The sequence below is a fragment of the Dermacentor silvarum genome, chromosome 11 (assembly GCF_013339745.2).
Source record: "Dermacentor silvarum isolate Dsil-2018 chromosome 11, BIME_Dsil_1.4, whole genome shotgun sequence".
NCBI classification, from domain to species: Eukaryota; Metazoa; Arthropoda; class Arachnida; order Ixodida; family Ixodidae; genus Dermacentor; species Dermacentor silvarum.
This window is the reverse complement of record NC_051164.1, coordinates 47,152,670-47,179,521: the sequence shown is the minus strand read 5'-3', so window position 1 is coordinate 47,179,521 and position 26,852 is coordinate 47,152,670. Positions and strand designations below refer to the sequence as shown.

General features: G+C 41.2%; 2 protein-coding genes across 3 annotated transcripts in view; both read right to left on the bottom strand.

Moving 5' to 3' along the window:
* The window catches only part of LOC119432395 (uncharacterized), a 215,156-nt gene that overhangs the window by 128,523 nt on the left and 59,781 nt on the right, over window positions 1-26,852 (bottom strand). The gene's annotated exons all lie outside the window — the stretch shown is intronic.
* Window positions 16,622-24,978, bottom strand: LOC125941430 (uncharacterized). Of its 2 annotated transcripts, XM_049658617.1 has the most exons (6): window positions 24,939-24,978; window positions 24,386-24,436; window positions 21,198-21,245; window positions 17,878-17,928; window positions 17,408-17,452; window positions 16,622-17,041 (listed from the first exon to the last, which is right to left on the bottom strand). In XM_049658617.1, exons 1-6 carry the CDS (start codon window positions 24,972-24,974, stop codon window positions 16,967-16,969), a joined length of 306 nt encoding a protein of 101 aa, XP_049514574.1. In that variant the 5' UTR covers window positions 24,975-24,978; the 3' UTR covers window positions 16,622-16,966. The 2 variants fall into 2 exon arrangements, with proteins under 2 accessions (XP_049514574.1, XP_049514573.1); XM_049658616.1 differs by having other exon boundaries at window positions 16,622-17,452.

Below are 26,852 nucleotides of genomic sequence, written 5' to 3'. Positions count from 1 at the left end.
CTAGACTTGTGTCCACTAAACGACACCGGAAACGAAAGAACAACCCCGTCAGTGGAAACATCCAAAGTCGCCGAAGCCGCGGAAGTTCAAACACTGTCTGCCGGCAAAGTGATGGCGAGCGTCGTTTGAGATAGGAAGGGGTTATTGTTGTGGGAATTCATGCCTGCCAGTACAACAATTAATGCGGACCGCTACTGCGAGCCGCTGAAGAACCTTCGCCGCGCGATTCAAAACAGGGGGAGAGGCATGCTCACGACGCGAGTGCGTTTCCACCAGCACAGCGCTCGTCCGCGCATGGCTCGTGTAACAAACGATCTCACCAACAAATTTGGATGGGATACTGTCACACACCGACCCTAGAGCCCAGACATAGCCCCAAGTGACTACCGTCTCTTCCCTGAATTGAAGAAACACCTGGGTGGGACGTATTTCAAAACCAGAGAAAAGCTGGAAGTGGTTTTAAGCTACCTTCATGGCGCGGCGGGAGAGTTCTACGATTCAGGTATAAAGACGATGGTACACAGCATTGCAAGAACGCATTGATCTCAACGGCGATTATGTCGAAAAATAGGGGAACGTCTCAGCTTCTCAAAAATGTATTATTGAATACCAATAAACATGTTTTTGTTGTGAAAAGTTATTGGGAACCTTATTTTACGGGCAACCCTCGTATAATAACTCTACCACTTATACGTGTATTGGCGTGGTTGATTATGCAGCCCTCACAATCATCTCTAAAAGCCTAAGTTTGCAGAGGCACAAGAAATACACGATATTGTCTGTGTGTGACGAACGATGCTTACCATAAAATTTCCAGTTGCTCCTTCCATGCTCGCGTCTTCAGGTAATGTTGTCTAGAATATGAAGAAGTGTTGTATGGTTGGAAACTTGTGCCATGATTTTTCTGTCAGGTATTTCTCTGTACCAAAAGTCCTCGCACTGAACCTTGGCTTTGTAAGCAATGTAATTGTCCAGTGCCTTGTATGGTGCCGTTAGTTTGATTGGTTCATATTACCGGTTCGTAGAGGACGCCTCATAGCCATTCCTATTTTCTGCTTTGATGTATTGTCAGTAGCGGAGGCGCTCACTTAACAGGAACAATCGATTTAGACGTTGATATTGTGATGAGTAAAACAAAATTCCCCACACTACCTAATCTGGACTGTAGTCATAACCACAGTAACGAATATAGTTGTGTCGAGCAACGCGTTTTGTACCTAAATTGAAAGTTATGCTGGAACAATGAAGAAAAGTCAGAATATCAAAACTACATGTTTAATAATAAAAAAGCTATTAAAAACACACTGTTCTGATATCGCTGTATTTTTTTAATTGGGAATTGTCTGCAGTATAGAAAAGAATACAAGCTGTGCCTACCATAACATTTTTATCGGTGAAAACAATGTACGTGCCAGCTCGACATGCTCATAATTATTCAATCTATTGATTCACCTGCAATGAAATCTAACCTGAAGCATTTGGCACCCCGGCTACTGGTGCTAATTTCTCAGCAGGTAGAGTTACATAAGTGTACAAAAATGCCAAATACTTTCTTAAACGCTATAGCGCACAGTTGCTGGCTCTGGCACTTGCTGGCATCTCCACCAGACAGTCATTAATTGCATCACTGCTTATGACGCAGAGTTAAGTGAATTTCTAGGAAAGGACTTTGATGTCTCAATGCGGAATAGCGACGTTCCCGATGATTGGATAACCCCTAGTATGATGCTGGTTCATTAAAAAAAGATAATTCAATAATAGCGAATTATAGGCCATTTTCTATAACATTTGCTTGCGGTTAGTTACTAGAGCACATTGTAACCCGTAGTACTTAGTGTATTTTAGTTTTACAATGTTTTATTCCCTTGACAGCCATGTATTTACGAAAAGAATGTCTACGAGAACACAACTGGTAACAACTGTTCATAAATTACTGGCAGGTCTAGGTTATTCTGGGCAGATTGGTATACGTTTATCAGATTATTGCAGACAGTTGGCAATGTTTTGATTAGGTTACTTCAATAATTGCGGCATAGAGAATTTCCGTTTTATCTTATCAAGTGGACGGGGTGTGCTTACCTAACAGTAATCAGCTGATTCACATAAAATCCAATATTTCCGAGGCGCGCTGCGATACTTCCGGTGTATCCCAGAGGAGCGTGCTATGACCATTGTTATTCCTCATATATGTAAATTATATTTTCCAAGCAGTCCCTGAATATGTATCTCTAAAACTTATTGCGGACTATTGTATTGTTTTTAAAGAAATAACTTGCGTTAAAGACCGTGGCCTGCTACAGCAGGCTCTCATCACCATTGAACGTTGGTGCTCAGAATGCGATATGAAAACAAACGTTAATAAAATCGCGATGTTAAACGTGACGCGGAAGGAAATCTCAATATATTTAGTGCCACTCTCCAAGTCTCTCAGATCTAAACGGTAAACCAATATCTAAATATTTAAGGGTTATTCCTTCTAGTCACATCACGTGGGGGACACACATCTCGGCGATTTGTTCGGCACCTTTGGAAATTATGTTTTTTAAGGGAAGCTACCACAGGCGACAGTAAACACTAAGCTCCAAGCACACAATGACCAATATTTTTGTACTCCTCCGTAGTATGGTTCTCGTAAACAAAAAAATATTTAGGGCCTTGAAAAGCTTCAAAGAAAAGCGGACCGACTTATATTTATTAAAAGTAACAGGGTAGATTCTGTTTAACTGCTAAGTGAACACAGTATCCCAACATTCGCTGTACGCAGGAAAATAGGCCGTCTATAATTCTTGCGAAATAGTATGGCTGATAAGCTTAAATATAACTGCGACCCCATGTTATAGTCCATTAGCAGGCGAACAACGAGTCACACACTAAAAACACTGAGTGCAACCAATGTTCGCGAAAAGAGAATCGTATAGTGTTCTTCCCACGCATTGTCTCTGACTGAAACTGTCTTCCAGAATTTCTGAGCAAGTCAGCTAATTTTGATGAAGCCTTTGAACTGCATTAGACATGCATATTTTTTGCTATATTTGCTGCAAAAATACCTGTACCATTACGAGTACTCGTTTCCAATTATTTCTCGTGTTTCTGACATTTTTCTAATAGTGTGTAGTATTGTGCTTTTTGTTGCTTTTTTATTTCTCTCACAATATATTGTAATCACACTCCTGCTTGGGACCCAATGACCTCCAGTATTGTGAAATAAATAATATGAAAAAAAACGATCGATTGCCTTTACACTCGCGGGTATTTTTTTCATTTTTTTTTGCCCAAGAATACGAAGACCGAAAGGTTTACCCAAGGATTCGTCGAATGACCGTACTCATATATACAAAATTGGCGTTCCTTCTGGCTTTGCTTATCACTGGCGTTGGTTTTTCATTTCCCTCACTTTCGATGTCGCCTCTCTGTGTCACTGATAAAAAGTAAGAATACTCTGGGTAGATAGTTATATTTGCTATGTTAGGTCATGTTGTAGATAATGGCACCCGTTATTGCGCTGCCTTGTAACTGCTGGTGAAACATGAGCAGCATGCTTTGGTTTCTTTTCTTATCGCCCCTGCCCCCTTATTTCTTTCATTATATTCTTTGAGATAAGATCAATCAATTGGATAGTGTTCCAAACCTCGAATCGCGTGTCGTCAGCTCCAAGACGCGTGCCTGCGTGTCTGAGCTGGACAATGCTGCAGCAAAATTAAAGTTTCTTTATGTTCACGAAAATTATTATACACGTGGTGCGTGAAGGTTCCGATAGCTGTTTCTTAGTGTATATTATATTTTTATGAGTGTTTACTTTGCCTTCTATCCACTATAGAATTCTGTATGATGGGGAAAAGTAAACAAAAAGCTTTTTTTTAAATAGATGATTGTTTCTAAGTTCTTTAAAGTGTGTCCTGTGGTGGCTCGTATACTGCTCTTCCAGTAATTCCCTAAAATGTAAGTTTACAAGAGTACGTACAAGAAATGCACGATATTGTAAGTTGGTGTGGGAGACACGTTGCTTACCATAAAATTTTCAGTTGCTGATCCCCTGCGTTCATCCTCTGGTAAAATGGTCTACAAGATCAAGAAGTGTTGCATCGTTGACAACGCGTATTTGTGTTTTGATAAAGTGTATTTGTACAAATAATACGTCGTTCGAAGTGTTTGTCTTTTGTACTCTATGGCACTTTGCAGGGACAGCGTGCAATGTCGCTGTTTTGGATGTTTAATTTTACCTTTTCGGGGACATACTTGATAGCCTTTGATAATTCGGGCTGTGAGGTATTCCCTATTGCCGACCCTCTCAAATGTCAACAAGAATACGATTACACGTTGATGAAAAAGGCAATACCAAGGTTACCAAAAATATTTATTCTGTACTGTAGCGCATGGCTCCAATAACACCTTGTGTACTTATATGGAATATTTTGCCAACATTCACGAAGGAAGATCAACACATCAAAACTACATACTTAAGGTACCTTAGAGAACCTAGTCAGAACTCTGTGTTTTTATTTATGACCTGTCTGCTTGATAGAACAAAATATAGTTTATGGAACCATCGCACTTTTTTCATCTTCACAGTTACCTATGCGCCTCTTGTACGTGCTCATCATTTTTCAAACGTAGCCATAATTCAACATCTTCGGACATTCACTATTCAGCACATCGCCTAGCAACGCCAATTTGTCACAACGGCTACTTTACGAGCGTTACTTGGGAGCAGACAAAAGTCATATATATGTGATCTCACCACTGCTTGCATTTGAGGTGTCCGTTGCCCCTAGAACGTTGAAAAAAATGTAGGAATGAAGGAGACTGTCTTGTGGAGTAAAAAAAAGAAGATTGAGGGAAGCGGGACAACACATACATTCTATGCCTGGTATGTGACCTTCCCTGTGGTATGAACTGAGCGCAGTTCTCAATACTTTATACATTACCGTTGTAATGCAGAGCGTATCGTATTAGCCACGACGAGTTTGCTTCCCCAGAAAGCTTGTTTGAGGGCGGCACGCCTAACGCAAACCCCATAGGGGTGTTGTTAAGCTGCAGTGACGTTTCCGCTTTATATCATTCAACAAAGCAATAAAACATATAGTAATTATACTAATCTCAAATTACACACTAAACTCAAATTACATGCTATTGTTTTCTGGGTAAAAAACTATTTGCTATGGGCAAGTTTTTCTGGTTTTCCTTGATGTAGAAGTATGTTTGGGTGTTACATCCTTGTGGTGGGTACTTCCGAGAGATACTATTGCCAAGTGGGAAGATATGTGAAGCAAAGAAAACGAGGGCGACCAGCAACTCCTTGAAATGCAGTGCGGCGAGTAAAACATTCATTGCGCGTAACAAGCGCCAAATTTAGACCAACTCTACTTGACGGCAGTGCCTAAACGCTACAAGAAGACGTACACACTCGGATGACACACGGCTTAGAAACATTAGCTATTTGGTGTTTGATATAAACCATTTATTGCCTGCTACCTATAGCCCCTGCTTGAAAGGCTATTCTCGAGAGTGCAATGCGCCCTCGAAGTGGAGTGTGGTTAAATAATGACAATCCGTGTATTAAATGAGGTAAGATGCAAGACTGTTTTGTGTCGATGCCTGAGTGTCGATGCGATGTGTCCCAAGTGTTCTTGTAATGTCATGGACTCTCACTTTATGCTCCCATAGGTTCTGGACATCTTGTTTTCTTTATTTGTTATAGCTTTCCACACTACAAATTAGATTCACTGTACGCCTGGCTTGCATAATTTCTGAGGATCTTTCTTCATAGGTACAGTGCTGGTGATCTTCTTTCGTCAAGTGCCTTGTCTCTGTGAGTGTGTTTGCGCGTGTGTGCGTGTCTGTACCGTAGGTTGTGTGCTTGGGGTAACCAAAAGGTTCGCGACACTTTAAATACAATTTCATGTTGCCTTATATACTCAATGACTTTAACGGTCCATAGAACAAGTGGATAATTGAAGAGATAGCACAGGAATACCAACATTAAAAAACACTTAAAATGTGATGCTTTTCGTGAAGTAAATAGGGATATTTATCACCCCTTACTTACAAACCCAATAACATGTAGCACGTAATAACAATCCTGATGCGTGTAGCTCTGTAGTGTCTAAGTCATGGCATAGGCACTCTACATCCGTAGAGTATTACATGGCGAAAATCTAAACATCGCATCGCTGTCTGTTCTTACCTCCTCATGGAGATTCGCAGGTCTTCCACGAGCCGTGTCGTTTGTCTGCTGCAGAGTGTTAGTAAAAAATGTGCTCAGTGAGTCATACCGTTACTGGCGTCATGAGCCATGTGCCCGGAAGTGTTATGTTTGTATGCACCGAGTCTGTTCATAATTTTTTTTCACAGAGTTCACATTCCCGTTCGTTCTCTTCGATTGTAGCTTCAAAATCTAAACTTTTGCGAAGGACGCTAGTACAATGATCTTCTATCGTTCATTTATTTTTTCAGCATATGTAGGCACTGTGACAACTGCAAAACTAAGCTAACGTACTTGCTTTACGGAAATTTTTGTTGAGTGTTTTGATGCCTAACACTTTAGTAAAAAACAATTTAGCTGTCATTTTGTCCTAATGTGCAGAAATGCGCGTGCAGAAGGTTTTCCATGTCGTGCTTGAACGAGAAACAGTGAAATCATTGTATGCCACGAAATGTCCACTCGGCTTTTTGGTCTCATAAATTATCTTTGCAATAACGTCTTCACAAGGTACTGAACCGAAAGGCATACTTGTTCACTAGCCCCTTATCATAGGTGAGTTTTAGCAGCCCGTTTTCTTTTGTACGCTTTCGCTGCTCGAAATAGAAAACAATTTGAACTCCTCACACATGTCATTCGCCGGCTGCTCGCAAAGCAATGCAAAATTTAATTACCTCGGATTAATACATACAAAATTGTTTCTTGTGATTTGTGTGGAGTACGTAAGGCTTTATAAATTTGTGGTTACCGACACTTTTATAACTTCGTGCTTCTGATGTGTATTAAAAAAGTTTCTAGTGCTCATTTGTGCAGGACAGCATTTTATACACCTTTTATGCAGATGTGAACGAGAAGAATAAAGAGACCAGAGGCGTTCAATTAAACTTGCAATCATACGATGAAACAATGTAGCCAAATAAACTATTATTGATATTAACTGGTATGCTAAGCTTAAATATAGAAATGAGGTAAACGGAATGAAAGTGGACAAAAAGATACCTTGCTGTACGTGGGCATTTATTTCCGTCTGGTCACCGAATTGCAACCCCTTAATTGATCAAGCGTTTCAAGGTACCCATCGTTTGACTATGGCGACAGAAATTACACCTCTGGAAGTTTGCTTTGCCGTTCGGGAACTAGGCTGGACGCAGTACCAACCATTCAATTTGTATGCTATGTATTTTCGTGCTTCGTGAGGGGTCGGAGCAGTAATCCACCCACGTAATCACTGCAACCAGCCGCCTGTGAGCACTGCATGATGGCAAATGAATAAGGTGGAATGAAATGAATCCTTGCGTTATAGCTGCGCAAAACACCGACACACTTAGCCGAGTATTAAGCTGCGGTGTGACACGCTATCTCGCGTTTACCGCCGGGGCCCATATACGAATGAAGCAAAAAGAACTTGAGTCAAGGAACTTACAATTCGGGCTAGCTGGTTTGGCTTAATTCCTAGTAAAAAAGAGTGACTTCTTGCACGGCGGCCAAACCCAAAGAACTCTCAGGTGTGCACGCGCCCGCGAAACAGGCGATAGCATATTAAGGTACTCAATGTTATCTTGATCTGTAGTGCTCCTCTGGATTGTTCTTGTGCCGTTTCCTTACATTTCCGCAACGTATATATATATATATATATATATATATATATATAATCATGTGCAATAAGTATTCTTAGTTGAATATCTTGGTTTGCTCTTTTCTGTGTTCTTTGGGGGGGGGGGGTAGTCCTGCTGCATGAAGTCACGTATTATTCTTTGAATCAAGCTAAAAAGGAATGACGGTGCCCATCACTTGAAAGGCTGCGATAGCAGCACATGGGGAATCAGACGAATATTCCTTCCACCACCTGTGTATCCTATTATACGAGTAACCGCAGCGGGCTGATGAAACAAATGACGTTCCCGATTTCTTTTTTGAGAAGCACCATGAGGGTTCATCAGCATTCACCATGCAGCCGTCTAGCTGGAAATTGATACTTTTCTGGCGGTCAAGGAGGGGTACATTACCGCAAGATGAACAGTGGCATAGCTACTGACCGAAGATAATAATAGATTTGGATTCTCAGAACGGTGCGGAGCATGAAATTAAAGCGCTTTCACGAAACCCTCACTCTAAGCTGCTACCATATAAAGTGACATCAATGCGCATCCTTCCCTTCGTTAAGCACTTGATTCATTTCACCGAGACCTTCCCACTTGCAGATTTCAAACGAAAAACAATATACTGTAGTTAAATTATCAGTGCCAATCAACTTGCGAATGGCTCAGCAGTCTGTGGTTTCCGAATGAAGTTGTCCTGTTCAGCAGTGCTGGAGTTACGAGACAAAGAAAGCGGTCTGAATTAGAGAGCACACGGAGGTAACCAATATTGTATGTGATGCTACAAGGAAAAAAGTGGAGCTGATCGGGCCATGTATTGGTAAGGGTGCATAACCGGTCGCTTAATACAGTTAGTGGTAGATACCAAGCAAACGAAATCTGTCGAAGATGGCAGAGAAATAGGAGGTGTGTGTTATAAAATTTGCAAATTTACAGGCATAACATGGTAGTTGGAGACCGCTGGGAGAGGCCTTTGTCCTGCAATAGAGATATATAGTGTATTATGATGATTATAATGATGGTCATAAATTGTAAGGGAAATCCCGGGTGGTCCGTTAAATCACGTGGCTCTGTTGCAGCTTCACACAGACCACTGGTTGTAGTTGGAAATGTTCTTAAACGCCGCTCTCTGCGCAACTCCCTCTACTCCGTTCAAATACATGACAAGGACCCCTTAGCTCCGGGAGAATTCTCTGAGTAGCCTACGTGAAACTACGAGACATACGACAACTGCGGTGCGTACCTCAGACAGTGCTTACGGTGCACACGCACTTAATGGCTTCGACAACTCTCCCGATGCAGAAACATCAAAGATAGGAAAGCTAGTACCTTTATTCTGCGGCCTAACGTTTATAGTCGGGGATTGAACCTATGTAACAATCGATCTTACACCTGAGGGTTTCACGAGAGGTTTGGCACCAAAACATGTCAATCCGAACAAAACCGTCAAGAGACTTCACGATGCTCCTGGGCAGTATGAAAATTCGAGGCGTTGTAATTGCCCAAGTAGTGACAGCGTTGCGATGTTGACTTTCATAAGCTTTCAAAATGTACTCGCTATCATTTTGTCGTCACTGAATTATTGCAGTCGCGTTTTTTGCTGTTGTTTCATTAAAGTGTGCATCTATGTCATCTATTTGTATATTTTGCAATGTCTTATTGCTGTCTCTGAAATTTGTTGGACAGACGACGCTTTGAAGCGTATTTTCTAACCATTTTGCCAGCGCAGCGTCATCGTCTTCCCATGTTGGATTTGAAATTATAACTGTATTCAGTTGAAGTGAATTGAGCCTAAAGGTATCTGAGAGTAAAACTCTCCGTCACTAACGCCATGTGGTCAGCAGGGTGACCAGAAATAAAGGAAGTTCATGAACTTCCAACCCGAGTCGACTAGACATATTGATACAGAAGCAGGAGCAGGAGCGCCGTCTTCAGGGGCAAACCAGAAGCCATGGGAGCGCTGTTGAAACCACAAACTCATGCCTCACCCACAATCTTTACGTATACGGCTTTACATGTATATTTCCAATAGGACCCAATGTGTCCGTTGGATGTGTATTGACATTTTTATGTGTATGCAAGTTTCTCTGCAATCAAACTAACTTAGAAGACTATCCCTGACGCGGATCAAGTATCTAATGCGGTGCATGAAACCACCTACACTGGCACGCTATTTATGGCACTGCTCTATGGCATAACTCTAAGACATAGTTCTTCGTGTGCCACAGCTCCAAGACGTAAACTTGGTTCTTCTAGCCACCTAACAGAGGCGAGCCGCAACACCAAGCTCAAACCAAACAATGTAACATTCCAATTCACTGGAATGAAGTTCGAAAATAACTAGAAGCCATTTAGCAATTTCTGCACTTACCCCCGGCTTCGGTCTTTCTGGCTTAGCAGCTGCTGAGTCATTCCGTGGCTGTGAAGTGCATAGAAAAGTGTGTTATGTAGCGCTTTTTTATTGCGGCTTTTCTCTGGAGCTTTCTCCTCCTAGTGGTGCCAGAGTTGTTTTTTTAATGCTTTGTGTACTTTGCACTGCTTCGTTTGTGTTTATTTGTCAAATTAAATAGAATCTCATTAAACAAAAATCATTCGCTAAAGCAAAATTGCTGCTTCAACGGAAAAACAGCCTTATTGTTGGTTGGTTTTGCCATTAGGGCAATGCAAAAAAAAAATGTTCGTTAAACTGAACCACATTTTCTCCAGTTCCACATAAATGGAACTGCAAATATTGCGGAAAACAAAACTAAGGGGTTAATCACAGAGACATGTGTCATGCATTATCATTTGTGATTTTCTATTTGGAGCTTTGTCGCCAGTTCTCCACGCTCTTTCCAAGGTGGCTTTTGCTGGCGTTCGTGCCATGGTTAGTGTAGCTCTACCGTGATCAGGGCTGGCTGTGTTTTTCTGCGTGTGTGTGTTGGTAATGTCGGTGATCAGTGAGTTTGCTTGGCGTTTCCGTTAGCGGCACAGAAACGCCCGCACAAGGCCTTAATGCTGTAGACAAATATCAAGTTACCTATGGCTTCCGTAGTGGAAGCTTCAGTATAACAGAATTTTCGGTTATACTAAATGATTCTGTTTATCGACATACTGTTATTGAATATTATGGCTCTCATTATTCTCTTCTAAAAACAACAATAAATATTTGTGTTTTCTTTATCATGGCATTAGGGCCCAATGCGACCTAAACAAGAGAGTTGTGTATTAGTGAAAAAATAGCCCTAGCTTTTTTTTTTCATGTGCTTTGAGGTAATGCTCCAATTTATCGGGAACAACCTAAGCAGCAAACTTGCTTCATTCCTAAGCTTGATTATGATATCATCACGATATCATAAGAGCCAAGGGATGATGCTCATTTGCTACGGCATGCAATTTACGTTTCAAAGTTTAAATATTGCTTCAAACATCAGTACTATGGTTTAAATGGGGTCATATGCAATTAACTCGAACTGTTGCTGCTTACCCGTACCACTACAACCGGAGCTGGCAGCCGTGTCCTCCCGGTCGATTGTGTCTAAGGGTCACAAAAATAGGGCAAAACGTGAAGGCTGTATTCTTGTTTCTAATATTACCATGTTTGTTTCCCGTGCAATTACATTTTCTATTTCACGCAACTCCTTTTGTGCGCCTGTATGGTGTGTGATTCATGTTGCACTTGGACGCTACATTTACCCATGGTCTAAGCGAAGGACTCCATAAATGTGTACTGCGGGGTGCCTTACAATTTGCTGCAGACACCCAACGTCAGATGTCGTCAGGACTATACCCCGTGTGTGTTTTTCGCACTCATATGGAGATACACTGGTGTGTTGTGCTAATATTGTAATAATTAATTTTGCATTATGGTATGCTCTTTAAGAACAATAAACGTTCGAACAATAAACTACTTTTTCTAGTGTGCACAACACAAAAACTTGAATCTCCTATCTCATGTGGTATGTAATTCACATAACACATGTTATTGTTCGTTATTTGATCGCAACCCAACTATTCTGTAAAGCATTCTTATCTCATCTATTGATCTCGTGACGTACTTTACTTCCAACTTGTTTTTTTCTTTTTGGTATTCGTACGCGTCGAAACGCGGCGCGATCTCGGTGATCAGCTCCTCTCAGTTATCGCGCGCCTGGGCTGCCTCGCGTCGGCGTGCCTGGCTACGCAGCGACGGCGCGGTACATTCAACTCTCAGTTAAGCAGAATTATACCATGCAAGAAAGTGCTTCTTCTTCACTTTTTGTGCTGATCTAACAGCTCCAAAAAGATAACAATTGCGTTTATAGATATCGAAGCATTTTGAATCACTGCCAACAACGAAATACGAAGTGGCGTCTGTCAAGGTGTAAACAAGTGAGGCCAGTGAGCGTGCGCTGTCGCGCGTATTTGTGGATGCAAACCGCCATTCCACGCTAGGCGCGGCAACCGCAAGGCGCGTAGACGCGAGCTTACGCGCGTCCGCAAGCGTACGTGTAGTCTGGGCTTTACACTCCTCCGTGTACCCGCGCTCTTGCTCGGGGCGGTGCCGCCGCCTACGAGCAGAAAAGAGAAGTACTGCATTATGACACTAACGCGCACCGACAGTGAACGCTTCGGTGGTCTCAGCACTACGACGCCTCGATGCCAGCATTCGAAGGGACGCTGGCATCAAGAAGCACTACCAACGCCACCTAGGTGGCGTTCACCGTACGAACTGTACTTACTTCCAACTTGTTTTTTTTATCTTTTTTGGTAAATTCTCTCTAGCCAATGTGTTACCTATTATCTTGCTGCTATGCTAGGTTTTGCCTGTAGTTTGTTTATCGGACCTTCAACGAGCCTTTGCTATAGGTCCGACAAGTTAGAAGAGTGTGGGTGTAGGCCAGTTGGTGATTCATGATTTGAACATTGCTCCATTGAACGTCCCGCTGGCCGTCTCCGTGAACGCCTCCATTTCAACAAAGCACCATTGAACGTCCCGTGTGTTCATGAATCAAATCATGATTTGATCCATGAACGCACGGCAACCTCTTCGTGTTGTCTCCTTCTTCATCCCGTGTGTTTTGCGGTAACTTCCCAAAGTCATAAGTCTGACAAGTGTTTGTTTTACCTGTGTTTTGTCATATGGAAATAAATAAATACTTCTTCGTCTTAATTATTAGAAAATCATGAGGGAAAAACTTTACAACTTTCAAGGCTGAAGGTTACTACAATTTGACCACTGGATAGAGAGATGCAACAAGTTACTGAATGATTACCGAAGCATTCTATACGGAGATGCACGTTAGCGATAGTAACCGCTTTGCTTACCACTGGAGTTGGTTTTTCATTTCCTTCCTGTTCCATGTCGACATTCTGTGAGTTATGGAAAACATGCAACCACATTCATGTGTCGGATATAAATTTGTATGCATACTCTGCTGAGACAATCATCTTTATGTTAGCTGTTAATATAAAACGCAAAGTGCATTAAGTTTATTCCCATCATATTCATAATCTCAAATGCTTTTTCGTATTGAAGATGTCGATAGCTTTCGTGTACAGTTTTTATACAACTAAGTATAGGAGTGTTTATTTTTCGAGGCTTTCCCGTAGAGAGTGCCTAATGGCGGGTAAAATACATGACTAAAGCAACATTGATAAAATTAATAAACGGTTCTTCATTAACGTGTCTCATCGCCTGGGCGTTGTACTGTTTTCTCAGTTATATTTGACAATGTAAGTTAAAAGCATAAGGAATACTTGGTTTTCTATGTTTATGAGGGATGAATGATGCTTATCATGAAATTTTCAATTGCAGGCTTCCATGCCTGCGTCCTCTGGATATACTGTCTAGAGTATCAAGAAGGGGGACGTTGCCTAATTTGAAACGTGTATTTTTCTGTTTGCGCATGTATAGCTTGTTCGCAAAAATATAGCTTGTTCGGAGCTTGTGGCGTTGGTACTCTACGGTACTTTGTGTTGCTGCTTTGCTATAGTGTTACTGCTTTGATTGAGTCTTAGTACGTTTGTGGAGACGGCTAATGAACATTCGTATTTACGGCTGAGATGTATTTCCCTAGCGGAACCTTACACCATTTCAGCAAGAATGCACTGAAAAATGTAGGAGTAAAACAATTAAATCCCTCAGCAAATATTCTGAGGAATACTGATAATAGCTGTAGCGGATATAACTGTGTATTTGCAACGACATGTTGCGTACTATTGCAAAATGATGTGCCTGGTCTATGCATAAAAACTACATAATAAGCAACCATAGAAAACTATATATTCACTGTGACCATTCTGCAAGCGGTGTATTTGCATTTTCGCATGTATATGAAACGCAACCCAAGTTGTGTTTACCATGGCTTTCTCTAACTGAAGAAGCAATCTATGCGCCAGTTGTACATGCTTATTATTGTTAAAATGTAGTGCTTAGTTCCTCAAAATAATATATTCTGAAGCACGTATCGCTCCGCTTTCCAATGCTTATTTATCCCTCGTGAGTGTCACGCCATATGTTACATGGGAATACGAGACACCCTACATATGTTTTATTTCACCACTGCTTCCATTTCGTACGATCAATGCCTCTGAAGGTTTGACGAAACGCAGAAGTGAAACACGCAGCCTCATAGAAAAAAAAGCCAAGATAAAGATTGTCGGAGCGAGATGGCAAGCATGCTGTGCACCTTATGTTCTTATCTGCGTCCCTGTCGTATAGTCGAAATGGTAACTGTCTGTACTCTGCACATGATGGTGCATGCTTTTTAATATGACCATACTGAACATGTAGAAGATGCGTAAGCTAAAGATGCCCAGCACGACTAGCAACAAAATGTGAAGGAGAATGAACAATACATTGCTTGCAAGTAGGAAACTGAAGTTTGACGCCCAACTTATGTGACGATCAAGTCATATCAGCAAAAGAAGACGTGGGCAGGCTCGGTTAATATCCATCTGATAATTTTTAGCTGTAGCGGTTTTCACTGTACCCGCTTGTCTCCATTTAAAACCTACCAATTTCCTTTCTGACAGAGAACTATTGTCAACACATGCCGATCTTGAAATTGCTGGTCTCTAACCAGTGACTAATCCGTATTCCAAATGAGATAAAGTGTTCAATTGTGTTGTATTAAAGATGACTGTTCTGCGCAGAGTTTTCAAGAGTTCTTGTAATTTTAGACATTATCGTTTTATGCTCAAGAATGAACATTGAGAAACCTGTTTTTGTAATTCGTGACATCCAAAAGGGCCAATACTCATTATTGTCCAATTCGCATGATTTATGATTTTTTCTCCATGTGAACGTAGCGCAGGTGATCTCTTGTCAGATGCCAGCTTTCATTTTTGAGTGCGTTTCCACGTGTACATTTTTTCTGTTCAGTGTGGCTAATGCGTGCGAGAACAACACTGCAAATGGAACTTGTGAATAAATAATTTGCTGTGTGTCTCAACGGCTTATCAAACACGACAGCGATTCAAAATATTTCACAGTGAAACCAATTCATAACACCGCGATTCCACTTTAAATCTTGTAGTGAAATAAATAGTGATAATATCAGTAGTAATAACGAATGCGTTGCAAGTTACTCTGTAGGCGACCCAGACTACCCCACCTCAGTTAAGTATTTCACAAGAGAAATGAAAACGTTCGGCTTAATTGTTTGTCCATACCTCCTCATCTCGATTAGCAGGTTCTCCACCAGCTGTGTCATTTGTCCGCTGTGAAGTGTGAGGAAAATGTGTTCATTCAGTCATACTGTAAGTCCCATCGAAAGTCTCTTGCCATTGTGTTTTATGGTCTTGTGCATCAAAAATTATCAATGACGCTTTGAAGCCTATTGAGAAAGCATTTAGCCCATTGTCCACAACCTCACCGTCTCGCGAAGTGTTTGTTGAAATTTAAATGAAATTCTGACGGCCTAGTTCAGCGGAAGCCCGCTAGGTGGAGGGAAGCAAAACATTTGTAGCAATTGCTACGATTGGCTGGATGTCTCATTTTCGCTTTTAAAACTGAATTCTGCTAAGGAGCGCCAACAGCGAGTCTGCGTCACCGCCGCTGTTTTATCAACAATTCTACGCGTAATAAATGAAGCTTCACAGTTTGTAAATTGAACTCGTAGTCGCCATAACACAAGAGGAGCAGCAGCGGCAAGCCCATCTTCAAGGGCAAGTGAGAAGCCATGGCTGCAATGTGGGAGCCACAGACTCATGCCTGACTGCAATATTTTGTAGTCGGCTTTGAGTGGCCAACACAATTTTCATTCCTACTCCCTAAGTACCGAGGTTTCTGATAGGAAACATGGCTTTTTTGACAAATACGGCTGATTGCCTCCGCATCCTCTACACTCTGACATTGTGTGTTCATTTGTCTAGCCATGTTTCCCTGCACCTAACTTTCCTTAGGACTTAATCCGTGACGTCTGTCAAGTCTCATCTAAAGCTTGAATACTCTTGTATTGCGGTGATATTTATAACATTCTTCAAAAACATAGCTTCAGCTAATTACTCTGTTTCTGACATAGCTGTAAAATCAAAGCCGCGTTCTCCTGGCCACGCCACGGATGCTAGCCGTAACAAAGTTCTCAGTCCAAAAAAATTTAATATTTGAAGAAACTGCTGTGCAGACGAAAGATAACAAAAAGTGTTTTTCTGATTCCTGAACTTACCCCCGGCTTCGGTTTTCCGGGCTTTGCAACGACCGAGTCATTTCGTGGCTGTGAATGACATAGAAATGTTTTTTATGTCATGCTTTCAGGTGTGACTCTTTAAAGTGTTTTTTTTTCTTTGTTCTTAAAATGTAAGAACATTTCTGCTTGTGCCAATGTATTATTGTATGTATTATGCATGTATTGCTGTAATATTGGCTGGGAACTTCAATATTTGAAGGATACGTTTGTTCCAAATGTTGCCCACCGTGAGATGAGCTATTCAACAACCATAGGCAATTTCTGTTGTTTTTCAGGGAATTGTAATCCAAAGCGACAAATGCCGGAGAGCTCCCCATCGACGGATAAACACCTTTGGGCCTTGCAAGGTATTGGGTTGCTATAAATACGCTCGCTTTTTCTCGAGATATTTAAGCGTGAAATGAGCCTTATAAAGAAATCACATAAGCCATGTAATACCGTTCTTGTGCTACTGCGCATTACGATTCCAGCAAAAATGAGAAAAGAAGGTATTCCGCTCGAAAAACAATCATATGCACTCAACTCCACCTGTTGCTGCTTACCGGTACAAATACATCCGGAGCTGGTAGACGCGTCTTTTCGGTCGACTGTGTCTAGAAATAACAAAAAATGCGGCAGAATATGTACGTTGTATTTCTCGTTGTTATATCGCCATGCTTGGGTCACGCGCTAATATGTTGCATCTTTCACGCAACTCCTTTTTTGTGCTTGTGTTGTGTGTGTTTCAGGCTGGAAATGTACGCTACGATATTTACCTATTGTTTCAGCAAGAACCTTGTGTGTTCGTGCATTCATTGCTCTTATAGTAAATGTAAAATCATATAATAATGGTGTTCATTACTTTCAATGTTGACGTTCTCGTCTTTATGTCACAGTATAAAGAGCCTAAAAGGGTAACATACTGCCGAGTCATGGTCCTGAAGAGATGCGAAATTGGCGTTCTTTGCCGCTTTGCTTACCACTGGAGTTGGTTTTTCATTTCCCTCCCTGTCGATGTCGGCCCTCTGTGAGTCATAAAATTACGCAAACATGTGTCATCCTTTACTTTTAAAATTTGGTTTCATACTTTCATGTAATGAGTATGTTGTATATATTATATGCCATTACAAAACACAATCTATACCATATTCACTCAAATAAAAGTGGACGTGACATATAATGGCGATAACACCTCTTTCGTAAGCGTATATATTTTTTTGGATGAGTGTGTTATTCGCCTCTATCCACTATAGAATTGTTGGGTTGAGTAAAGCACATCATAAAAGCAACATTATCGAAAATTTTACATTATATTATTACCGCTTGTTCAGACACGAATGGTTTTTCGTTGCCCCTAAAATGTTCTCGGAATATCCTTTACGAATGTAAACTTCCAGAAGTGCAATACATAGGTGGTTGTGAAAGTTGGTATGTTACGCACAGTTCTTACCATAAATGCTTCTGTGGCTGATTCCATGCTCACGTCATCTGGTAACATCATCTAGAAGGTCAACGAGTGTGACGTGATTGGTAACATGCATACTGTTGTTTGTTGGTGTACATTTGTATATCAAATACCTCGTTCGGAACTTGTGTTTTTGTAGTTTGTGGTACGTTGGCTTGATTTGCACTGTGTCGCTGCTTTACCTTATTCGTATTATCGGTTCGCAGAAACATCTCATGTGGCCTTCTGTATTTTTTTTGTGATGCATTATCTTTAATGGAGCCACTCACATTCCGGCAAGAATGCACTAAGGCATTCATGTTGTAAGGAATAAAACAAGGTTCAACTGCAACTATTCTCGCTTATGCAGACCACCACCGTAGTAGATATAACTTGTCATGACATGTGAACCTATATAAAATATAGTGCTAGGACACACAAAGGTCTCTTCATCAAAATTAAATATCTGGTTCACAATACAAATTTCTGCAAGAAGTTAACTTTCCTGTTCTCCAGCGTTTTAAATTGTCTTGTCTGCACTATAGAATAAAAACCAAGTAGCGTCTATTGTGGCACTCTGTATAAGCACAAGTAATTAACGGGCCTGGTCGACATGCTCATCAGTATTAAAATTGAGTCATTAGCTCGTCAAGCAAATCAAACCTGAAACATTGAGCAATCTGTCCACTAATATATCAGTTATTAAGCAGGGCTTGTTAGCACCGGCATTATTGCTGCATCAGAGAAATTGTTATGTATTGATACGGGGATTACGCTTACGCCAAGGAAAAGCAAGAGTGTGTACATTGCATTTATTGATAATTTTGTAATTTAACTAATGGCTTTTTATCAGCAGCGCTTGTTAGCACACGCTGTACTGGTACATAAGAGGAGTTATATATTGTATCGCGAAGCAGCTTATATTATATATGTTTAGTCACCCTAGAACGTTAACGAAACGTGGAGTAAAAAACTAGAAGGAAAAATTAAGATTGAGGGCGCGAGATAGCAAGCATGTTGTACACATAAAGCGTCGTCTTCGCTTATATATGGACGAATGTGACTGTCAGTAGTGTATAAATTATGATTAGTTAAAATAAGAACAGCTCGAGAGACATGGACAAACGAAGAGACACACCCAGCGCTGTGTGTCTTTCTTCGTTTGTCCCTGTCTCTCGCACTGTTCTCGTTTTAACATGAGTATAACGTGAAGCAGTGCGAAGAAGACGAGTTGTCTTCATCAAGTTGTTGCTATTTTAGAATGAAATACCAACATGCCCAAGTCTTAGTTCTTCGTAGTTATAATTAGAGCTTGTCAAAAACACAGCTCCTTAAGGTAAATACCCCTCAGCAGAGATTTCTGGACTGGCCCGTACCGAAATGGTACTCGGGTGAGGAACGAAAGATTGGTTGCCAGTAAGAAGCTCTGCTCTAAGACCCAATGTGTGCCACGACCATGCAACAAGAAGACGTGCAAGGCCTCGGGTGACATCCGTATGAGAAAGTTTAGGTACTAAAGATTGGCATAATCCAATTGATGTCTGCTATACAGTACCTGCTTGAAAAGAAGCTAATCACGTGGACGCATGCGGCGCAGTGCAAGGACTCGGATGACATCCGTGTGAGAAAGTTGAGGTTCTGGAGATTTACCTAAACCAATGGATGCCTGCTATACAGTAACTGCCTGAAAAGAAGCTAATCTCATGAACGCATGCCACACTTTAAGTCGCTAGTGACTATCCGGCAACCAAACTAAATGTTGTCTTAATATCATCATCAGCAGCAGCCTATATATATGTCCACTGCCAGATGAACGTCTCTCTCTGCCATCTAGCTCCAATCACCCCTGTCCTAATGTCAGAGACCACAAATTAATGCTCTGAAAGAACTTTAAATAACCTATGCTTATATTTGACGGCATCTTTCCACATGGCTATATGGAAAATGTAAATGTGTGATTTGCGTAAATTGAGATTCCTTCTGCGTGCGGAGCGCTCGCGATTTGTTTTTATCAGATACTAGCTCCTTATTATCAGTTCAGTCGCTCGTGCTTGTTTTACAACGAAGCTGCATACCTCTGCCCCCCAATTCAATTGTCGTTTCTATGGACAAAAATAACCTCTTTCGTGGGCCGATCGCGAAGGTAGTGCAAAAGCAGGATAAAATTGAAACAAACAGTGTGAATATACTTCTGAATTACACATACGGTGCATATCACATAGGTCGTTGTGATGAAGAAAAGCATAAAACACGTCTTGTGTCAACATTATGGATGATAAGGCGGTCGTTAGCAACGGGAAGCACAGAATGAGCGATAACAATATCCGCTTGAAACAAAGGGTATGACGTTAATAACCACTTCCAATATACACTAAAGTGCATGCTTGCGGCAGGAAAGCTGTTAACACTAAATTATATATATATAAAGAAGGTCTACCTAGTAAAGCATTGCATTTGTGTTGTAACAGTGCTATGGGAAGGCCCCGTACAGGGAGGACTCCTAAAGAGCAGCGTGCATACGAGGAGCGGCGAAGATAACAAAGACGACAATGTGAAAAACGGCGTCGTGCTGGTGCCACGGATGAACACATGTCCAGGTCGCTCAGCGCAAGTGCCAAGCGCGGAAGGATGATGATGAATGTCGTGAAGCCGAAAACGCGGCCAAGCAACGAAGGTACAATACAATCAATCGTTTCAAGGGTGCAAATTCTAAATTTATCAAGGAATTTCTCGACACTGCATTTTCATTTAGGTGCTCCGTGTGTGATCGACTGAGGTTAAGTGCGTCGCTCTTGTCTCTGCTCCACTATTTATGGGTGCACGAAGTAGCGGCGCAAGTTAGTTGCCGGCCGTTTAAACGTCTTTGACTAATAATTAGGGAAAGTGCATGTGAATGTCGCCATGTGAATAATTTCGAGCCAGGTCGCAACGGATAATCGTACTATAGGTGTCGTTTACAGCATCGCTGTCCAACCACCTTCACAGCGTGGATTGGAGACCTAGTTTTTTTTGTATGTCCAGTGTTTGTGCGCGCCAAAACTACTTGGCTCGCTTAGCTGCACTCTGCGATTTGCGGTGACCTGATATATTCTAAGTTGACAACGGTCATGAAGCAAAACAATTCAAAAGGTAGCACAAGAAAGTCCAGTCCTAATAATGCAGTTCAATTTTCGATGCATTTGGTAAAATAAATACTCATAATCCTAACTACTAAAAGTAAAGACCGCACTCCTTGTTCATTGCCGTGCATAATTCTAGAATAGCCTCTACCGTGGTACAGTATTTTGCAATGAAATCAAAACGCCTGTATGTCGTTCTGCTCTTACCTCCTCGTATCGATTACCAGGTTTTCCGCCCGCTGTGTCATTTTTCGGCTGTGAAATGTCACGAAAAAATGGGTTCAATCAATTGTGCCATTTCTCGTGTCATGATGATTAGATCGTAATCTGTTATGTTTTCGTAAATCAAAATATGCACCAAATTGCCCACGCAGATATTTTGCCAGCGCAGGCTTTTTGAATGAAGACACCCGAATGGTCTGTTGTTGTTTAATGTCTTCTTTTTTTTCCTATCCGTTCGCAATGCTAGCAGTCACTACGCTACTCAGGCAATACTCATAATTTTCTACAACTGATTTTTTATGTGTTGGAGATAGCAATAGCCGTGCCGCTCCTTTTAGTAGTATTAAGACTAGGGCGCCCAAGCGTTGGTGGATACAAACAGCTGACCTTACAAAGGACACAAGTGGCTTCCAATGGAGATTACCTCGTACAACGCTTGGGTGTCCTAATTTGAAACTCTATTTTGTGTGAAGGTTTGCTGTAGCACGTGCACGTATTTTTTATTATCGTTATTGAACGAAAAGTGGTGCACCCAGCATGTGCGACCGAGCGTACACCAGGCTCTCAGAACTCAAGAATGCTGCTTGAGATGACACATTTGCGAGATATTCAGCATGAAGATACAAGCGTACAAATTCAATGTCTGACATGTAGGATTACCTTTCTGAATCCCATCTAATTCTATATGCTTGCGTTCCGTAAAATAGCAATTTTTTATTTACACCTGAGGCAATTTCCCACTGGCTAGCTAGTGCCCAAGAAATGCGATATTCTACTCGTTCTGATCTCAGAATAAATGAAGTGTTGTTATGGTTCTTTGTATTCGCGCAGTCTTAGGATTTGACGACTCCTTGCTATATGTGTCATTTTGTATTAGTGAAGTGCATAAGGATGTGCTCAAAGTTCGTTTGGACTGTGCGGCACCACATAAGTTACTTATAGATCCCGCACTTCGGAATAATCGTCGTCTTACAACCTCTTAATGGCTCATAAGCATCTAGAATTTAGCTCCAAATACCCGGGATGGCACTCATACCTCGTAAAGTAAAGCTTGGAGGTCGCGAAACACCAGAACAAACGCAATCAAATGCCGACACTCTTGGCTATGCGGTAATGGCCATTGCAACTCGCTCCCGATACAGCAACATCACGGAGAGCAAGGCGCATGCTTTTAGTCTATCATCCAAAGTTCAGGGTCGGAGATAGAATCTAAATAATGAATGCTGTGCCTAAGAGTGATATTTTTCTCCAAAATCTGTCAGCCCGTACGAAACCGTTAAGAGGCTGTAGAGCTTCACGATGCCTCTGAGACTATGAAAACGCAATACGCTGTAATTGCTCAAGAACCGAAATCGTTACAACGTTGACTCATTGTTTCTGAAAACATATAATTGCAATCTAAGTTCATGTTTCGACATCACTGAAATTTTCCTGAAACTTTTTTTGTTCCATTGTACATGTATGTCACGCACTTGTATATTCTTTTGCACTAATGCATTGCTGTATTTCAAATGTGATGCTCACAGAACGCTTCGGAGCCCATTCTTGAAGCGTTACAGAAGCGAGCCGTAATACAGTCCTAAAACCAGACTATGTACAATTTCAATAAACTCCAAGGACGATCAAAAGCAACGAACAGCCATCCAATAATTTTTGACTCAGTACCAGCTTCGGTCTTCCCGGCTTAGCAAGAGCCCAGTCATTTCGTGGCTGTGAAGTTCTTAGAAAAGTGTGTTTATGTAGTGGATTCTACTCGGGCTCTTGTCAAGTGTTATTTTATTTCACTTTGCGTATAATTTTTCTTCTGGCTTCTCATTACCTTGTCAATAAAGTTCTTTGTCTGTCTGTCTGCTGATCGCTTATGTACGGTATTTGATACCACTTTGCACTGCAGTTCCTGCTTATTTTTGTATCAGGTGGAACCTCTGTAAACGAAAATCGCCTAAACAGAATTGTTGCTTAAATGGAACAGGTCTCATGGTTGGTTGGTTTTGCATGAAGGCAATGCAAAAAAAAGACGATCGTTAAATTGGACCACATTTTTCCATTTGCGGATAAACTAGGTGCCAATATTACGAAAAACAATGCTGAGCGGCCAATCTCACTGCCATCGTGACCGACATTATTATTGGCGTCGTTCTATTTGGACTTCCTCGGCAGTTCTGCGGCTTCTCCCCAAGGCTGGCTGTTGCTTTCCTCTATTGGGGCACTGATTTGCGTGGCTGCATTGCTGTATTGCTGCATCGTGGTTGGCGGAGGTTTCTTTGTGTTCGCAATTTCGGCATGTGGTGAGTTTGCTTGACGTTTCCGAAGGCGGCACAGAAATCCCCACACAATGACCCAAAGCTGGAGACAAATATCAAAGTTATCGATAACTTTGTGTGTGGCTGCTTCACTAAAACGTGATTTCCTTTTAACTAAATGACTCTCTTAAATTCTTGGTGCTTATACTTCTTGCTGCTAGTTCTTGTAAGCGGTTAAATTCACGCAGAAACATTGTAAAGAAAAACCTTCATAGTCAAATCTGACAGACCTACAGAAACATTGTAAAGAAAAAGCTTCCTAGTCCGCATATTACCACCTATTACTACACCTATTATCTGCTGTTGGCAATAAAGTATATGTCCATTTCAAAAGACCATCTTCTGCACCCTTGAGCTCAATCTCAGTAAAAGGAACTCCTAGCAATCGAAACTTAATTTACTGGTCCCTTGAAGTTAAGTTTAACGAGAATCCAGAATTTTCTTTTACGCAAAGTACAATGACTGTCTGAAAATTTAGTAGGTGTAATGTAGGTTTGTTCTTCACTTGCCTAGCAGCAAGAAATATTATTTTCTTCTAAAGAACAACCATAAGCGATTCTGCTTTCTTTCTCGTGGAGTTATTGTTCAATGCGACAAAGAACAAAGTTCCCCATCTATGGAAAAGCAGCAATAAGCCTTCTATGTTTTTTCATGTGCTCTCGCATAACCCCCTAATTTCTCCGGAACTCTTCTAAGCAGCATATTTGCTATATTTCCAAACTTGATTAGCATAATCAAACAAGAGCAAGGTGGCCATGCTCGTTTGCAACTCCACGTAATTTACGTTATAGAGCGACAAAACTTCATCAAAAGTTAGTAGTGTGTTTAAAAACGGATTATATACACTTAACTCGAGCTGTTGCTGCTTACCGGTAGCAAAATATCTGGAGGTGGCCGACGTGTCTTTCCGGTCGATTGTGTCTAGGAGTCACGAAAACACGGAAGAATGTGTTGACTGTATTCTTGTTTACAATATTACTTTGTTTCAGGCGCAATCGCTATCTGTCTTTCACGCAACTCTTTTTGTGCGCCTGTATGTTTTGTCATTCATGTTGCACTTTTAACGCTACGACAATTAACCATGGCTTCTGTGACGGACTTCAGAAATATTTAGGACGTGGTGCTTGACCACTTGCTACGGATAGCACTCAACTTAAGGTCCTTCTTGCTTTTTCACATTCACTCATTATTGAAAAACATGAATGAAAAGGCTTTATTAATTTCAAGACTGACGGTTACTTTAATTTGTCCAAAAATACAGAGGCACGAACAGTTAAAAACGTGAATGAAAAGGCTTTAATAATTTCAAGACTGATGGTTACCTTAATTTGTCCAAAAATACAGAGGCACGAAAAGTTACCGAATCATTGCAGAATCATTCTAAATGCAGGTACGCGTTAGTGTTAGTTTTCGCTTCGCTTACCACTGGCGTTGGTTTTTCATTTCCTTCGTGTTCCATGTCGGCTCTCTGTGAGTTATCAAAAACAGGCAAACACGTTTCTGTGTTGGATATAAACTTGTGTTGCATATTCTGATGAAACTAATTCTTTATCTCAGGTCTTAATGCAGAAGACCCATTATATTTATTCTAATCATGACGATGGTCTCAATAGCATTTTTATATTTAGGACGTTAATAGCTTTGCCGTACAGTTTCTTACAAAATTCTGTAGGGGTGCTTATTGTTCGCGTCTATCCACTACGTAATTCTGTATGCGGGGTAAAAGACATTATGAAAATTAATTTTCGAAAATTTCACTTTACGTAATGAACGTTTCTTTTTAACCTGTATCCTGACGTGGCCGCTGTATTGTTTTCGTAGTGATGTTTAACAGTGCAAGTTAAAAAATATAAAAAATACTTAGTGTTCTATGTTGATGTAGGATGAACGGTGCTTACCATAAAATGTTCTGTTCCGGCCTGTATGCCCGTGTCCTCTGGATTTACTGTCTAAAGTATCAAGAAGTGTTGCATGAATGAAAACGTGTACATGGCTTTTTCCTCGTGTATATTACTGTAAAATATGCCTTGTTCGGGGCTGTGGCGTTTCTGCCTTGTTACTTTGCATTGCAGTCTGCAGTCGCGCTACTTTGATTGACTCTTAATAAACGCCTAATGACCATGCGTATTTACGGCTGTGATGTATTTCCCATGGCAGAACATTGCACATTTTACTAAAAATACATTGAGACGTTGATGACCTAGGGGTAAAGCAAATAAATGTCACAGCAGATTCTGACAAATACTGAATATAGCTGTAGCTAATATAACTGTGCCTATGCAACGACAAGTTGCGTCCTTATGGTGAATAATGTACCTGGTCTATACATAAAAACTGCACGATTAAGAAACCATACAAAACCATATAATAAGTGTAACTATTCTGCGCGCCAATTCATGCTTATTATTTTTAAATGTAGTGCTTATGTCGTCAAGAAAGCCTAATGTGATACATTTAGTGCTCCGCCGTCTAATGCTCATTTCTCCGCCGAGGGCGTTAAATTTAGTTAAATTAAAAGCAATGAACAAAACAAAGCCATATACTGCGATCTCACCACTGCTTCCATTTGATGCGTCCAATGTTCCTAGAAGTTTGAAGAAACGCATAAGTGAAACGCGCGGCGTCATAGAAAAAAAATGCGAGAGAAGGATTCTGGGACCGACATGGCAAGCATGTTGTGCATGTCGTGTACTTATGTCCGTTCCTGTATTATACTAGAACTGCGATTGTCAATACTGTATGCATGCATGGTGGATTCTTTAGGTGAGACCATTCCGTACAAGTCAAATCATGATCTGCAATGGTGAAAGCAGCTCGAGAGCGACGACACACAGAAGAATAAACACACTACAGGCACTGACTAACAAGTGAAGGTTTATTGCAACGGATCAAAATAAAATAAAGATGGGGGGGGACAACTGACACGTAACCAGCAAGCCGTTGTCGCATGGCAAAACAGGCAGGGTGAAAGAGCAGTCGAACTACTGAAACATGCTCAGAAGCACGTGTGCTGATTTTCTATGCACTTTCAAAGTAGCTAATCTCTTTTTAACTGAGCGTTAAGGAAGGGGTGCTTACACAAGCTTGAATTCTTTGGTTAATCGCAGAGGCCTCAGCTATCAGGTGGCCATATGCATTTTTATAGCGTCCTTGGCTGCGCTAAGTAATGCGCTCACCCGGTCCTGCGACCACAAGGTAGCATTAAGATTCAATGAGCAACTGCAAAGCCTGCGAAACGCGGGAAACCCTCACAACTTACTTTGCGGCGTAGCCGAAACGCTGCTCTCTGAGCTCCACCGGAGCTCAGAGCCCACCGAAAACAAGTATCGGAGGAGTG